The sequence below is a fragment of the Terrapene carolina genome, unplaced genomic scaffold (genome assembly GCF_002925995.2).
Source record: "Terrapene carolina triunguis isolate 2854851 unplaced genomic scaffold, T_m_triunguis-2.0 Scaffold93, whole genome shotgun sequence".
NCBI classification, from domain to species: Eukaryota; Metazoa; Chordata; order Testudines; family Emydidae; genus Terrapene; species Terrapene triunguis.
Window position 1 is genome coordinate 16,203,018 of NW_020664444.1, and position 17,429 is coordinate 16,220,446.

Here is a 17,429-nt window from a genome sequence, read left to right on the forward strand (position 1 = left end):
TGAATACCCACTGCGTCTGACGAAGTGGGTATTCACCCACGAAAGCTTATGCTCCAATACCTCTGTTAGTCTATAAGGTGCCACAGGACTCTTTGTGGCTTTTTACAGATCCAGACTAACACGGCTACCCCTCTGATACTTGATAATCTCAGAAGTAACTCCACTGAAGTATAAAATTGATGTGATAATCCGACTTTGATGCTAGATTGGAGGACGATTCAGTGATCTGTAACGATTAGTGTAGACTCTATCTCAACAGCCAATGGGTACTGTATCTCAGGCTAGGTCTACACTACGGGGGGGGAGGGGGGAGTCGACCTAAGATACGCAACTTCAGCTACGTGAATAGCGTAGCTGAAGTGGTGTATTTTAGGTTGACTTACCTGGCTGTGAGGATGGCGGCGAGACGACCGCTGCCGCGCCGCCGTCGACTCCGCTTCCGCCTCTTGCCGCGGTGGATTTCCGGAGTCGACGGAAGAGCCATCGGGGATCGATTTTATCGCGTCTTCACTAGACGCGATAAGTCGATCCCCAATAGATCGATTGCTACCCGCCGATTCGGCGGGTAGTGAAGACGTGCCCTTAGTGTTGTTGTGTATGTTATGATGTTGTTGATCTGACCAGGAGGTGGGGAGCTAGCACAAAGTTCAGTCCTGCCTGTGTGACTGGAGTTGGTACTTGCATTGTCCCAATACATCTCTGATTCTATAAGCAAGTATTACAAATGGTGGCTTCAAGATGGCAAAAGAAGAAATTTACTGATCATGCAGAGAAGACTGGACTCTGTGAGTACTTGACAGACTTTGAGATGTTGCTCTCTGTGAATGAGTGGACTGAGGAGGGAGCAGCATAGTACGTAGCAGTGTTTTTGGATGGTGGTGCTGGTAAATACTTTGGCAGCTTCCCAGTGCGGATCGTGGATCTTATAGACAGTCATACAATCAGATATACAACCACTGTGAAGGGGATTGGCTCTTTTGAAATATAGAAAGGAATGGCAAGCCAGGAGGAGGCTGGAAGGGGAACCCCTACATCAGGGGTCAGCAACCTTTCAGAAGTGGTGTGCCGAGTCTTCATTTATTCACTCTAATTTAAGGTTTCGTGTGCCAGTAATACATTTTAACGTTTTAGAAGGTCTCTTTCTATAAGTCTATAATATATAACTAAACTATTGTTGTATGTAAAGTAAATAAGGTTTTAAAAATGTTTAAGAAGCTTCATTTAAAATTAAATTAAAATGCAGAGCCCCCCAGACCGGTGGCCAGGACCCGGGCAATGTGAGTGCCACTGAAAATCAGCTCACGTACTGCCTTCGGCACATGTGCCATAGGTTGCCTACCCCTGCCCTACATAGTTATATGTGCGCACTAAGGAGACTGTTCGATAGGGCTTTCCCTGCATCTGGGAGATGGCTCAAGTGAAGTGGAACCTACTGCACCTCATCTGGAACTGGCAATGCAGAATGGCATATACCCAGTGGCACGCTATGGGAGGATCATATGTGAAAAGTCAGTTTATAAATGGTTTAACAGGGAAATTTCATAACCTGCTGGTGAAGGAGGATAACATACTGGATAACCTATCACCAGATTATATACAGAGTTCAAAATCTGGAAGAAGACATTGGTGTTTCCTTAAAGGTATCGGCTGTTAATTCCCAGCCTCAGGGTGACACCTTTATACTGATGCAGCACTTCAAGAAATGATTGCTAGCTAAATGGCTAAAAAATTGGAGGAGACCCAAGTGCAAGCCATTCACAGGTGTCCCAGGGGTCAGAAGAGACACTTTTTTCCCAAGTGGGTCTCAGACCAGGTGACATTTGCAGGAATTGTGAAAGCAAAGGCCACTGGAGATGGAATTGCCTAAGCAGAGGGAAGCCACAATAAGGGAAACAAAAAGTTAAGGATGCAGTAGGACTAGCAACTGTTAGAATGGCCCATCTGAAGAGCTGCCCAGATACCTGTTACTATATGTCTGGAGACATCACCAGCTGGAAAATCACAATGCTGTTGGACTAAGGCTCTGTAATAAATCTGATCCATGATAAACAGCCAGTGCCGAAATGGAAGAAAATTTATTTTTCAGGAGTTGAATTGGTGACTATTAACCATCAGCTACTGCAAACAGGAGAAACCCAGCTCGCGCTGAACTTGGGTCTGAATACTAAGTAGACTTTTCTTGTGGTCACCAGTATTTCTAGGACTGTTATATAGGGAGTAGATTTAACCTGAGGGCATCACGGGAACTCTTGGGGTGTTAATAGAACAGACCTGTCCATGGACAATATTCAGATGTCCCTGCTGAATGTGGAGCAACTCTTGAAGCCTTAGAGATGTCTCTACCATGCCTATAGTGGGACAGAGATGAACTGCTTCCCGAACAAAGTTGTGGTGAAGTCAGGTCATCATTCAATAATACCCACAGCTTCAGTGAACCTGTAGGAGTGTTTGAAGCTACCAATATCCAGTCATGATTGTTGTTTAGCAGACTTCTGTTTCCAGCTGCACCAAACGGGGAGTTCTGGCCAAGAGCAATTAATCTGACTGACCAGGAAGTGCAGCTAGTGAAAAAGAAGTTGATGGGGACAGTGACGTAGCTGGTGTCTCAAAGCCTCTCACAGGGGCAGAGATCAAGACCTGTGAAGTAGCCCAGTCAGGCAAAGAGCTAGGCGTTGTCTTGACAGAAGCAGCTGTGGAAGGAAATGAAAGAAAGTGATTAGAACAGCTGATCTTATGATATGCTAGTATGTTCTCCAGAAATAATGAAGAACTTGGGCGATATGATTGGGTGCAATGTCAGATTGTGTTTAAGCCAAGGAGAGCTCCTGTGAGGCAGCCCCCATGTCAGATTCCCTTGGTATATGAGGTTGCAGTGAAAAAGATGCTGTTTCAATTCCTCAGAATGCTTTTAAGACTCCTGCATGCACCAGGGATGTTTCAAAGGGTATTAAATGATCTAACCCACATTTTGAGAACTGAACACATCTTCACATATTTAGATGACTGCATTTGTTTCCATAAAACATGGGAGGAATATCTGGGAGGAGTGGAAAGGATTCTAAAGCTTTTTAAGGAGTCAGGATTTAAACGTGTGGGAAATAAATATCAGTTTGCAAGGAGTTGCATCACCTTCTTAGGACATGTAGTCAGTGAGAATGGGTTAGAGCCCCAACCTCAGAAACTGAACCTTATAAAGGACTGGAAGGTTCCTACAAACCTGGAGGAGATGCAGCAGTTTGTAGGCCTCTGCAGATTCTATGGGAGATTTGTAAAAAAAATTCACAGCTCAGGCAGCACCATTACATCAGCTATGTGAAAGCAACTTTTTCTGGATGGAGGAACGTCAAAAAGTCTTTGAGTCGCTGAAGGAAGGACTTCTAATCCATGCTGTGTTTAAATTCCCAGATCCTTTGTTATCCATCTCATCCATTCACAGTATCCTGTGATGCCTCAAAGGTTGCTGTTGGACATGCTTGTGAACAAATTGACAAGTTTGGTAGGTGCAGACTGGTGGCCTGTAGAGGTTGCAAGACAAATGAGAGGGAAACCAAGTATTCAGCTGCAGTACTGGAGTGTCTGGCTATTGTGGAGGCTCTCAAGGCCTATCGCCTCTATTTAGTAGGTACAGAAAGCACAGTGTACACAGACCACAGTGCCCCCTTACAAAGCACAACCCAGAAGGATGCCTCTGGAGATGGATTCACAAACTGTCTACAGGTAGTCTGTGGAAGAGCTAAGAACAGAACTCAGAGCATCTGAGTCCCAGGCCTAGGGCCTTACCCACCGGAGGACCATCATTCTTCTCTTAGTTTGCTGACATAGTTAATAATAGTCTCAGATAAAATTTTATTACCGTGTTATGTTAATTTAATTTTAAAGACATGTAAGAGTAACCAAATTATATTGTGTAATGACACGTGTTTGGTCTGGCACCAGTGTGCTGTAATCTACATGTGTGGTTATTAGCAATGCATTCAGTCTTACAAGCATTTATATGATTTGTTGTAGTTGATTACATCTTGATGGATCCAGCTGAGAGAGAGAGACTCTTTATTGGAAATATCCCACACTCTTTTCCTCAGAGAGTGATTCGTGCACCAGTCCCATGGCATAGTGTTTACCAAGAAATAAAAAGCTGGAATGAAAACCATCTGTTCACAGTGAATCCAATGATGCTTATGTTACAACACCTCTGGTTTACTGAGTAAGATGTCTTGCTTACTGTACATTGGTTAGAGTAATTCTTCGTACCATGATTTATTTTAATGATTTTTTAGTTCTTGCATTGCTGTGTCATCTGGACACAAGACATTTCATTAAAAGCAAGAAACATTGAATCAGCAAGAAACTTATTGTTTCTTTTCATTGTAAGACACCATTTGAGACCCTAGGTACATGCTTGGGTGGTTAATCCTTCCTGCTGGTGGGGTTGCTGCAGCTACACTTCTCTTTTTAGCATGCTAGCTCGATCAGTCCCTATGGTAAAACACTCCACCCTTAACTTAGAACTCCTAGTCAAGATTTTCAAAAGTGACTAGTGATTTTGGTGCTTAAATTTTTGGGTTCTCAACTTGACACCTGAAGGGGCCTGATTTGCAGAGAGTGGACACTCCACTCTTTTGAAAAATCAGACCCCTTTAAGATGTCTCAGGTTGGTGATGCAAAATCACTAGCCACTTCTGAAAATCATGGGCCCCCTTGTGGGGTTATGTCAGATTTGTATGCTATTGCAGCTTTGTTATTTGTATTTAAGTAACATTGCACTTTGTGGTCAGGAATCTAACCTGTTGATTTGTGACTTACAGAACATTGCAAACTGGGATGTGTATCATGTTAGGCATTAAACCTCAGTGTGCAAAAGCTGACCAGATTTTGACTTTTTCTTCCCACAGTGTAGCCAAAATGGACACTTATATCTACTTCTGTTACTGAGCATAGGAAGAGAAGAAACTCTGTCACTCTGCATGTTCATCTTTGGCTGAGTGGAATAATGAATCTGACAATGAAATGAACCAAATCATTTTAGGAAAAAGCAATTGTGATATGAAAAAGGCAAATACAAAATGAAATTCACTCAGCCATGAAAGTTTGCTGATAGTAAAAATGAATCAGAAATATGTAGGGTAACTTAGGAAAGAAACAAGTTGCATCAGTGAAAAAGAGTATTCACATTTTTAACTACTTATAAGAGCCTCCTGATTGTATCCCATTAATTTTACTTTAAATTAAATTAATCACAGCTATCTGAGTTATGTTTTATTTTCCAAAGGTTTAGTGACCTAAGATTTGTTCGTACAAAAGAAATGCTGTCAGGTGACCTGCCACTGCTGCCCAGTGAATTTGAAGATTTAGTTCGAAGACATTGTATGGAAGCACATGACATTCTTCAGAACAAGTCAGTACTGTATATAAGAATACTAGATGAATAGAATATTCTTAGAGTAGATTTGTAAAGGTAACTGCAATGCGGGAATGCACAAAAATGTGAATCTTCAGTTGTTCCTACAAAACTCAATGTTTGCATGTGAAATTATATAAGTGCTAAGTATTATCACTGACCCATTTCCTTCTGTCTTCATGCAAACAAAATTGTTTTTTTTTTTTTAATGAAACACTCCAGGAAAGCTATGGTAATTTTGCTAGAGTAAGGACAGCATTATGTGGCCCATTATTATATTATCCATAATTATATTATTATCACTAGCTGCATGCACAGAAGAATAGTTTGATGCACAATTTATGGGGTTTTTACTTATCCAGAAGGTATGTGCGCACACTTGCAACTGTGCCCACATTTGAAAAATTGACCCTAAAATCCAGAATGAAGCCTTGTACATTATCATATTTGTATTAGTTTTGATATTAGTAGTATTTACAAACTGGTGCTGTTTTAGTTGATCATCCTAAGCTAAACTTGATAGGCCAAATTGTGTAGTGAAGGAGGGAGCACTGCTGAATTTTGTCCTGTAATACTCATGCGCTGTTATTAGAGTATAATACATAAAATATTTAATTTTTAAAAGACAGTTGAAATCCTGCCCCCATTGATTTCAGAGGGGCCAGATTTCAGATGCAAAGTCCATGATACAGAATTTAGTTGCAGAATAATGATCCCCAGTTGCTACATAAGGGCCCAATCCTGATGTCAGTGAAATGAATCAATGAATGGCTTAATTCCCATTGACTTCAGAGGTGCACAGTTAGTCCCTAAAGGTCTTATCCAAAGCCCATGTCATCAGTGGAATACCTCCCATGGGCTTCAATGGGTTTTGGATCAGGCCCCACATCCTGTGGTATTTGCTATATGGAAAACGTTGAGACAGAGCCAAGGCATTTATCAAGTGACATTGATTGTGTGGCAAGGCTCTCTTACTTTGCCTGTTATGTTTTAAACCTGTAGTACTGTAAGCGTTCACAAACTAACCTAGAGAAAGGAAGCCATCTGACTGATGAAAGTTTCTAACCTTTAGGAATGTGGGGCATCCATCCTAACAGGATTTGTTGGCTGCATCAGTCTCTTCTAGAGCTTTTCATCCAGGAATGGGGTTTTTTTAAAGCAGGCTGATAATCTTGTTTACTTCAATCCATTCAGAATGAATTAAAGAAATAAGTCTTGGAGGCCCTGGGATCTTCAGGTGTCTCCTCTGAGCTTCAGAACTTTTTTCTGAAACTGGTAGCATTAGCCTAAGCCATTTGGCCTCCCCTATGTGAAGCGTTTGAAATCAGCAGGGCTTGGACTGAAGGTTTTATTCTGCTCACAGAGGAGTTTGAACGCAGAGCTGGCTGTGAATAGAATAGAAATGTCTTTCTTTGAAAACTGCTTATTTCTATCTTCAGTTCTCTACAAATCCTGCTTGAGTCCTGTACTTTTCAAAAAGTTCACAGGAAAGATATTGAGCAGCTTAGGCTCAGGGACGTGGTACTCCACAAGTCCCAGAGCCTCCAGTGTTTGAGGTTTTTAAATTCATTAAAATTTTTAAAAAATTATAGAGGGTCTGGGCTGCTTATTAACAACAAGTGTTAAACTTGGATGACCCTGACCACACCCACAGGACCACCACGTTTAGCACCGGTAAAGCTCCAGATCCAGCACAGCACTTGAGCAGGTGCTTAACTTTAACTACATGTGCAGCCCCCTGAAATTTGAATCAAGACCCAAGGGAAGAGGTAGAGGGACCTGAGTCTTGATACCTGTTGTCAAACACTGGTGTAAATTCAGCTGAAGACAAAGCCATATCCTGCCTCTTCTTTCCCACATTCTCTTCCCTTTCTATCTGTCTTCCTTCCCCTTTGTTCTGTCTCTTTCATTCCTTAGCTCCCTATTCATCTCCCTTTCAGACTGCCTCCTCTGTTCCTATTCTACTGCAGTCACCCAAAAAAGTCCTCCCATCCCTTGGGATGTGTCATGTCACAGACACCTGTATCAGCTCCCCCACCTCCACTGAGGCTCCAGGCATAGGCCAGTGGAACTGGTGTCAAGAGCCATGTCACACAGGAGTGCCATGAATTTGCCATCATGGTTTTTATGGGTTTAAATTAAATTTGCTTTTTGGATACTCTAAAAATAGTATAATATTTATAAAAATCCAGCTGAGAAGATTGAAAACTGTATCACACTGAAAATTGTCATGCTAGACCAAACTCTAGTTCAGGGGTCGGCAACGTTCGGCACGCGGCTCGCCAGGGTAAGCACCCTGGCGGGCCGGGCCAGTTTTATTTACCTGCTGACGCGGCAGGTTCGGCTGATCGCGGCCCCCACTGGCCGCGGTTCGCCGTCCCGGGCCAATGGGGGCGGCGCGGGCGAGCGATCTGCTGGCAGCGGCTTCTCACCGCCTCCATTGGCCCGGGACGGCGAACTGCGGCCAGTGGGGGCCACGATCGGCCGAACCTGCCGCGTCAGCAGGTAAATAAAACTGGCCCGGCCCTCCAGGGTGCTTACCCTGGCAAGCCGCGTGCTGAACGTTGCTGACCCCTGCTCTAGTTATTTGGTTTTGTGTTGATAGACTAAGCACTATTATTATATGTTGAAGCCAGCACTATGGACCCCCCACACAAGTAGGCATCCCCAACTCAAGCAATCAATATCTTCAAGGTATTTGGTCCAACTTTGTTTGATCTTTAGTTAAAGACCAGTCTCTTCCACACAGCTGAGTTTTGCTGGTCCCTTGGGTGACTGCTTAGTGCAGGTTTCATTACATAGAGCACATTAAGTCTATAGGGTTTTTTAAATGTGCTTTGTGTTTTATTGTAGGTGGATCCCAACTTGTGCATCCCTCTTTATTGATCAGAAGGAGAGGTGGCTTCATTTGGCACCCCAGACTGACTATGATTCCCCTAAGCAAATTGAAGAGTATTTTGCTTCTGTTGCAAATCTCATGTCATTACAGCTACGCGAGATGGTTATTAACTCTTTGGAAGACCTCCTGGCATTTTTTATGATACACAAGGTATATGGAATGAAGTGGGCTGCTACCGTTTCTTTTCATTGTGATGTAGAAATAGGAATCTATACATTCTTCAAAACAAATACCTTTTCAGGGGTAAATGCCCAGGATTCTTCCTGCCTTCCAAACTTATGGCCTAATTCTGTAAACCCTTGCCGGTATTCAGTGGGACTTCTTGTGTGATCAAGAGCTATTCACTTGTGTAAGAGTCTGCAGGATCAGGACCATAATTAGCTAGTTCTAAAAGTTTTCAGCTATTGATATGAATTGCTGTAGTGTGGCTGTTTAGATAGGCCCTGGTCTAGCAAAGTACTTGAGCACATGTTTAACTTTAAGCATGTAAGTAGTCCCATTGAAGTCAAAAGTACTTAAGTGCTTTGCTAATTCTGTCCCATAAAATCATGTATGTGTACAGGCAATAACTACTTATTAATATACGTGGTGCTATGACTCCAGCACATGAGTGCCTATCATTTCTTCCCTTCAGTAACATGGTTGTGTCAATAGTTAAGTATCACCCAGGATCTGCTATAATCCGTTACACAAAACATTTGTAAATAGCACAAATTTGGCTGGATTGTGGCAAACAGCCACAGAAGCATATTGACAAAGTGTAGAGCTGCACCCGCCTTGTGCTAAGTGCTGCATCTGGATGATGATGATTTATGATTTGTTCTGCGGTAGCTCCTAGATCAGGCCCCCAGACATTGTGCCAAGTTCTGTGCAAACAATTGGGATGCAAACAAAATAATTAAAAACTAAATAATTAAAAATGATTATCACTCATTAGGGGTTTGATTCTGTGAGGTGGTCAGGGCTCTACTTCCATTGAATCAGTGAGGACTGAGGGTGCTCAGTACCTTGAGAGATCAGGCTCCAGCTCAGGATGAAGATACTCATGGTGTAGTGTCTTAAATGTTCTCAGTTTATATATGGGATTTTAAGTCATTTTAAATGACTTTTGAGTTGTGCATGTTATACTCAATTAGTTCAGCATTTATTGTTTTTGTGCTTTTTTCCCTTGAGGATGGGAATGACTTTGGAGAACCATATCAAGAAATGCAGTTCTTTGTCCCTCAAATACTAATAATCAAACTCAATGTGGAGGAACCCAAAATTGTGTTTCAGCCACTTTGGAAAGACTGTTGGAATTTAATCTACCACTGCTTCATGGAGATCCTTCAGAGTTCGGAGGGACTTCCGAAGGTACAGGGTAAAAGAAGGGAGATGGGCTGTATTGTGCAGAGAATGCTGCATGCAGAATGAAACCTATAAGTCAGCCTTCAGCTAATAAAGTGCTGAGTGTGGTATAAAAACTCCGATACAGAAGACAAATAGAGTTATGTATCAGTAGCTGGGGAAGCCTTAGTGATTATAGTAGAGAACATAGAAAGGATTCCTGCTCACATCCAAGCTGCTTTATTGCTTTGGTTTGATCTCACGTACTGTTCACAAACAAGGAATGTGTGTTGTCAAGTGAAAGCTATTCCAACAGTACAAATAATTATTACCTCTGCTCTCTGCTACTTTTCTTACAATAACAGATTTTTCTACAACTATTCTAAGTGGGAACACTTTATCTTTCATGACAGTTGGAAAAGTGCAAATGATCTGATGTTTTCCCATTTATTCCATTTTATTATATAAAAGTGTCTTCTGGGATTCTTTAATGTTCCTAAATAAAATGTTCCTAAAGTCGGCCCAATTTTTAAACATAGGCTCCAACAGAGCATCAGAATCTTGCATTTGAGTGCTCAAATCAGTATTTAGGAATGCAAATGCCAATGCCTAAAAGCATATTGGATGCCACTGAATGCCTGCTCAAGTGTCTAAATATGTGATATTTGAACTCCAGTGGCCCAGTTAGTATTTTGAGCTTACTCCTGACTATGGTCCTGTTTCAGCAAAGCATCAAACATATTCCTAAAGTGCATGTTTAGTTGCTTTGCTGAAGCAGGGCCAGTGTAGTGCAGGATGCTGTTTCTGCCAGATCACTAGATAGGTAGAATTCTACACTTCTAGCCATGGTGTGAAATGCCCTTGCTTTTCTTGTAGTATGCTGTATTTGTGTTGTGGGGTTCCTTCTAGGTAGAAATGCAACTCTTTCCAGAATTAAAAAAAGATGACCCCACTCTTCGTACAGTGAAAGTGGATGAATCTTTGGTTTCAGAATATGTGAACAAAACTGCCAGGATATTTGACAGCAACATGGTTGGTCCACAGAAGTAAGTTTTTGCTTTTAACTTTGATGCTTATCTGGATCCACCAACATGTTAAGGCAGCGTCAGTGTCATTTTTGCATGTTTACTTGCCACTGCCATGAAATCTAATTTTGGGATCTTGTGTTTGATTTACGTTCTTCTGTGTTTAAGGTACTTAAATGTGTACAAGAAATACAGTGATCTTTTGAACAACGGTGCAGAACAAGACATTACTGATTTTTTGAAGGAAAGCCATTCTCTAGATGATTTCACTAAGGTAACATCTAACAGTATTATTATTACTAATCACTCATACAACAGTCAACATTTACATGGCAGTTTACAGACACAGATCACTACAATTTTTCCCCCCCATGCTTTCTAGTCTAAGGGCATGATTCACCCTTGTAGGTAAAGAGCAGTGGGGACAATTTACATCCCCCCTTGCCTGTAGGGCAGCTGTGCCAGGTTATGCTGGGGAGGGCAAAACTATGTTCCATGCAGAGCCCCACTAGAGGAGGCTGTCCAGAATGTGTGCTGATCAGCACATCCTCTCTTTATCCCTCTGCTCCCCTCCTCTTAGCCAAGCCCACCCGCTTTCTATGCTGCTCCTGCTGGGCTGGGGCCCTGGCTGAGTGCAGTTTTTGCAGGCAACTTGTGCCATGGCATCCATGTGGACTTTTCATTATTGGGGGCCTCCCGCTGAGTTCTGGGGTTGAGAGTGATTTGAGCCCTAAATGGGTAAACATGGATTGTTATTTCTGTTTAAAATATATTATCCACCTGGTGGCTGACAGATAATTCTTTGCCCTCATGTAGCATTTCCCATCTGTAGAGTCTAAGGAAACTAATAGGATTATTCTTTTCCCTTTTGTAGAAGATTGACAGTTTAACAAAACTGAAAAAAGAAATAGCCTCCATGCATGTCACTGTCCCTCTCGCCATGTTCTGCCTGGATGCTTTAAAGCTGAATGAGGAGCTTTGCAATCGGGCCCAAACACTTAAAAATAAGCTGATTGAGTTTGAAGTGGATGAAAACAGGGAGTTAAATAAGAGGTACACATATGTGAGAATGCATGGCTATCACTAGATTTGTGCGTTGATGCTGTATATTAGTGCCTGTGTACATTCCTGAGTTAAATTTTATTCATCTGCTGGATTTGTACAGGTATATCCACAGGCTTCTGTAAATTAACACAACATTTCACTAGTTTGCAAGGACTCCATGTTGTGTATGTAAAGTTGACCTGAAATGTTCTTTAAATAAATAATTTTTTTTAAAAGTTCCTGAGTTAGGTTCTACCTGGATAGATCTGAAAATCACAATGAAAATATTTGACAATTATTTCCTTTTTTACTGATTTGCTAGAAGTTAAGTTGAGGGTTCTGTGTTTCCCTTGCAAGAACTAATGCCCACCTAAAGCAGGGTAAGGATCACAGTTCCCTGTTCTGCATATCGAGATGTCCGAGATGTCTTTTGCAAGAAAGACACAGGCCCTGAACTCCAGTTTTAGCCAGCGGAAAGTTTACTTTACAATGAATTTAGCTTTAATCTACTGGTATAATTGTGCTTCACTTGAAAGAAATCCCTTTTCTCGTGAGTAAATATGGATGGTTACTCTTGGAATTGTGTTGTACTTGAGCTGTCTTGAGTACTGTGCATGTATGGATAACAAAAGTGCTTAGTCCAAACCTGAAACAAGAAAACACATTGCTGGGAAATGATATGTAATGGGTGTCTTTTTTGCTTCTGTATTTTTTCCATTTTTGTCCATGTTCATTTTTTTGGGAGGGGTAGTTTGAGGATCTCTGGGTAAATGTTATCTTTTTGCCTAAATTTCATGCAGGATGCTTAGTTCTGTATATGTCAGGAGAATAAATGAGCTGCTGATTTCTGCACTTAAGGGTGCCTCTGTATGTAAGAGTTCAGCTCTTGAAACAGAACATTCTAAATGTGTGGGAGGGAGCAGTTAACTTAGTGTGTTAGCAGTGGCAATTTAATGCCAATTTAACAAGAATTCTACTGTATGGATACTTCAGTCCTTGAAAGAGTGGTAGGATGTTGGAATTGAATGCCCTTAATTATTCCATGTCTGTTATGTGTATTAATGAGAATATCTTGTTTGTAAAGATGCATTAGTATCCTTTGACACGCAATCTGCATTAATGAGATCCTACACCACTCTTCATTAATAATAATTATCATAATTATGTGTCTGCTTACTTTTTTGTTGTAGCATTTGCAATCAATACAACATAATTGCAGACAAAGTCAGTGAGGTGCCTTTGAACACTGAAGAGCTGGTAGAGCTTACGGCATACTTAAAAAAAGCCAGTGAAGTTACTGTTTTTAAACTGAGACGTGAGATCTCTGAAGCAGCCTACAGACTGGAATTCTTGATGGACTATGCTGATCTGCCTTGTATGTTTAAAAATATGGTATAGAAAAGTGTTCCTGGCAAAAATGTGTATATGTATGTGTCTGTATACGCACACACACACATATATATATTGTGACAAAGTTCCTCCTCTATCTTGGTGGGTCCTGCGCTTATTGGCGGATTTTCTTGCCTCAGAGATTCACCATGTGGGTTGGGGAACAGCCCAGAGACCTTCCCCTCTGGAAGAACCCACAGTCCAGGTCAATTGGGAGGTTTGGGGGGAACCCGGGCCCACCCTCTACTCCGGGTTCCAGCCCAGGGCCCTGTGGACTGCAGCTGTCTATAGTGCCTCCTGTAACAGCTGCATGACAGCTACAACTCCCTGGGCTACTTCCCCATGGCCTCCTCCAAACACCTTCCTTATCCTCACCACAGGACCTTCCTCCTGGTGTCTGATAACTCTTGTGCTCCTCAGTCCTCCAGCAGCACACCCTCTCACTCTCAGCTCCTTGCGCCTCTTGCTTCCAGCTCCTCACACTCGCACCACAAACTGAAGTGAGCTCCTTTTTAAAACCCAGGTGCCCTGATTAGCCTGCCTTAATTGATTCTAGCAGCTTCTTCTTAATTGGCTCCAGGTGTCCTAATTAGCCTGCCTGCCTTAACTGGTTCTAGCAGGTTCCTGATTACTCTAGTGCAGCCCCTGCTCTGGTCACTCAGGGAACAGAAAACTACTCATCCAGTGACCAGTATATTTGCCCTCTACCAGACTCCTGTACCCCATTGGTCTGGGTCTGTCACAATATATAAATATATATATATATAAAAATTAGAGCTTCTATTTATTATTTATCAAAGGAAGCTAGATAAACTGTACAACTTCTACTATGCTAATGAAAGGTTTCAAAAAGAGGCAAATGGCAAGACAAAACGATTCTCTAGAGGGAAAAGATGTATAAATGCAGGAAGATTTCCCTCTCCTCTGCCCTGCCCACACATTCTTCCTTCTCTATGATCTCTCTCTGAGAGATCTATGAACTGAGAACTCTTTCCGAGAATTTTTATAGTATGTGCAGTAATTCAACTAACATTCTTCACCACTGTATTGGCAAAATCAAGTAGCCTGGCGTGTTATTTATTAAAGATATTTCTGTCAGTTTAATAAATTGCTGCAAGGGTTTTGAGGGTATTCTGAAAATAGTTTAGAAATGAAAATCAGTGCACCTCTAAGGGCTTGTCTATGCCTGGACATTTAGGACACTCTTATTCTGGGATAAGAATGCCTTTCTCTGATTTAGCTTATTCCACTTAGCTAAATTATACCGAATAGCTATAGCAGAATTGTTATTTGGAATAGCTATGCTGGTCAATTTCACCCCCGTAGTCAAGGCTTCATGCAGATAATGCAATATTTCTGAACTGATGTCAGTATTTTGTCATCACACTAAACTATTTAAGGAAACAAAGCTAGACAGCCAAATCCACATCTGGGATGTTCAAAGGTATCTAGGAGAGTTAAGTACCCTTGAACTTCCCAGGCCACATCTTTTAATAGGCCATATCTGAGATACTTACCGGTACTTATCTTTTATATAACCCTTACTCAGGAAAAATTTCCAACGGAGGGTTGAATAAAAACTGAGTAGCACTGGCTCACATTTTGATGATACTGGCTTTGTTTTTGTTTTGCCGTATTTGAATTTTATCCTTTTCAAATTATCTGTCTCTTTTGGAACGCAGAAGAGCAAATTGGGGTAGCACTGGCATAAACGAAGGTAGAAACAGACTCACAGTTTGTCAACCAACTATAATAATTTTACATGAGGACAGGGATGAAAGTAACTTAAAGGACTTACCGGTATGCCAGAGTCCTGAGCGGGGGTGTGGCCTCAACTGGAAGAGGCGTGGCCTCAACCAGAAGAGGCAGGACCTTTAAATCAAGATTTAAAGGCCCCGCTCCAGCTGTGGCTGCAGAGGCGGCTGGGAGCCCTGAGGCTAAGGGGCGATTTAAAGGGCCCAGGGGGGAGGGTGTGGTGGGGGGGCGTGGCAGGGGGGCGGGGTAAAAAACAAACAAACACCCTGCCTCCACAAGCTCTGGAGGGAGGCCTCGGAGACTCAGGGGGAGCGCGGGGCCAGGGTGAGTGAGAGTCCGGCCTTCCCCGAGCAGGCAGGACTCAGTCGGGCGGTAGGGAGAGTAGGGGGGCAGCCCGCGGGGCCAGGCGGCGGCTGTTCTCCCCCCCGGGCAGCGGGACTTGGGAGCAGCCGCTGGTGCAGCTCCCACTGCCGCGGGGGGAGGAAGCGGCTGATGGCCAAGCTCAGTGGCTGTGACTCGGACGCCCGGGCCCGAACCCCCTGAGCCTGGGCCTGCTGCGGGGATCTAGCAGTGCGCACGCTGCGCCCAGCCCCTGGCCAGTCGCGTCTGGGCTGCTGCCCAGCTGGTGCTATCCCGCGGCGGCCCCGGAGTGGGGACAGCAGGCCCCAGCCCCCCCCGTCCCGCTCGGGTCCCACAGGGGAACTAACGGGCCTGGGCTGCCGATGCCTCCGCCCCGGGGCCGCCGCGGGATTGCACCAGCTGGGCAGCAGCCCAGACGTGACTGGCCAGGGGCTGGGCGCAGCGTGTGCGCTGCTGGGTCCCCACAGCAGGCCCGGGCTCGGGGGGTTCAGGCCCGGGCGCCAGAGCCACAGCCGCCGAGCTTGGCCATCGGCCGCTTCCTCCCCCCCGCGGCAGTGGGAGCTGCAGCAGCGGCTGCTCCCGAGTCCCGCTGCCCGGGGGGGAGAACAGCCGCTGCCTGGCCCCGCGGGCCGCCCCCCTACTCTCCCTACCGCCCGACTGAGTCCTGCCTGCACTGGGGCCAGGCTGGACTCTCACTCACCCTGGCACCGCGCTTCCCCTGCGTCTCTGGGGCCTCCCTCCAGAGCTTGTGGAGGGAGGAGGAATGGCGAGGTTGGGGAAGAGGCGGGGATTTGGGGAGGGAGCCAATGGAGGGAGGAGGGGGCGGAGTCGGGGCAGGGGGGGCGCGAGCACTTCTGGGCTCCGGAGCAGTTCCTTGTTTGTCCAGTGTCCCGACCGCACATCGGTCAGGACGCGGGACAAACAAGGAAATATCAGGACAGTCCCGATAAAATCGGGACGTCTGGTCACCCTACGCAGCGGAGCTCCGGGCCCTTTAAATCGCCGATTGAGCCCTGCCGCTGCTACCCTGGGGCTCTGGCAGCTGGGCTCGGGCAGCACTTTAATGGGCCGGGACTCCCTGCAGTGGCAGGATCCCCGGGCCCTTTAAAGCGCCACCCGAGTCCCGCTGCCTGAGCCCCAGGGTAGGTGGCAGGGCTCCAGTGGCGCTTTAAAGGGCTCCCCACAGTGGCAGGAGCCCCTGGCCCTTTAAAGCGCCGCCCGAGCCCGGCTGCCTGAGTCTCGGTGTAGCGGCGGCAGGGCTCTGGCAGCGCTTTAAAGTGCCGGGGTTCCCCGCAGTGGCAGGAGCCCCGCGCTCTTTAAAGCGCTGCCCGAGCCCCGCTGCCTGAGCCCCGGGGTAGGCGGCTGGGCTGGGGCAGCACTTTAAAGGTAAGAGTCCCGGGGCTCAGGAGGCGATTTAAAGGGCCTGGGGCTCCAGCCGCTGCAGGGAGCCCCGGGCCCTTTAAAGCGCCAGCCTGCGGAAGCTGGTTTGGTCCGGCACGGTGTACCGGCTCTTGCCGGTACGCCGGACCGGCCCGGCTTACTTTCACCTCTGCATGAGGATCATGCTAGGCCTGATTTTGAGACCAACTTGGTCTGCAGTTTTATTCCCACAAAATTACAAGTGAAAACAATTGCAAATGCAAAATGACACCCCAGATTATTTGTGCTTGCAGCATTCCACTCACAAAAATATGGATGCCACTTTTTTAAAGATGTGTCACTTTTTCCTAAATGTAGTCTGAACTGTTCTGCTTACTCTTTATAATGACTACTTCTACATCACTGCTCAAAGGATAATTTCCAAAATGTTTTTTTTTTAATTGTAGCTGAGGACATAAAGCTGAATAGTACTGTTTTTCACTGGCCGGAACAGATTGAGATAATCTTTGAAAATAGCAGAGCCCAGTTGTTTAGCAGGAGAGATCATGCAGAGGTTTCTCTGGTTAAAAGGTATGCTATTAAACTAGGACATATCCTTGAACTAGGTGTTTAAACTTAATTAAGCAAGTGAAATGAAAAGGCTTGGGACCAACGAAAAGGGAGGTATTGTCAAGTCAATGGAACTGCTAGTGGGAGGAAAATCTGTCTTCTAGTACTGTGGGGTTTTAAACCATGTTTCAGAAAAATATCACTAAGCAGGATGGGCTAGATTTTTCCCCCTATCCCTGAATAGGTCTAAAAGGATGGAAGGAAGGATGGTGCTAGGATTTTCATAATTTCATCCCATTATTCC

General features: G+C 44.5%; 1 protein-coding gene across 1 annotated transcript in view; it reads left to right on the forward strand.

The window, feature by feature from the left end:
- Nucleotides 1–17,429, forward strand: part of DNAH3 (dynein axonemal heavy chain 3) — a 117,505-nt gene that overhangs the window by 14,565 nt on the left and 85,511 nt on the right. Inside the window, exons 7-15 of the mRNA XM_026650674.1 lie at nucleotides 4,009–4,204; nucleotides 5,270–5,395; nucleotides 8,252–8,447; nucleotides 9,471–9,650; nucleotides 10,533–10,669; nucleotides 10,817–10,922; nucleotides 11,523–11,701; nucleotides 12,883–13,067; nucleotides 17,023–17,146. Of these exons, the coding sequence (XP_026506459.1) occupies nucleotides 4,009–4,204; nucleotides 5,270–5,395; nucleotides 8,252–8,447; nucleotides 9,471–9,650; nucleotides 10,533–10,669; nucleotides 10,817–10,922; nucleotides 11,523–11,701; nucleotides 12,883–13,067; nucleotides 17,023–17,146 (1,429 nt within the window). The remainder of the gene's footprint in view (nucleotides 1–4,008; nucleotides 4,205–5,269; nucleotides 5,396–8,251; nucleotides 8,448–9,470; nucleotides 9,651–10,532; nucleotides 10,670–10,816; nucleotides 10,923–11,522; nucleotides 11,702–12,882; nucleotides 13,068–17,022; nucleotides 17,147–17,429) is intronic.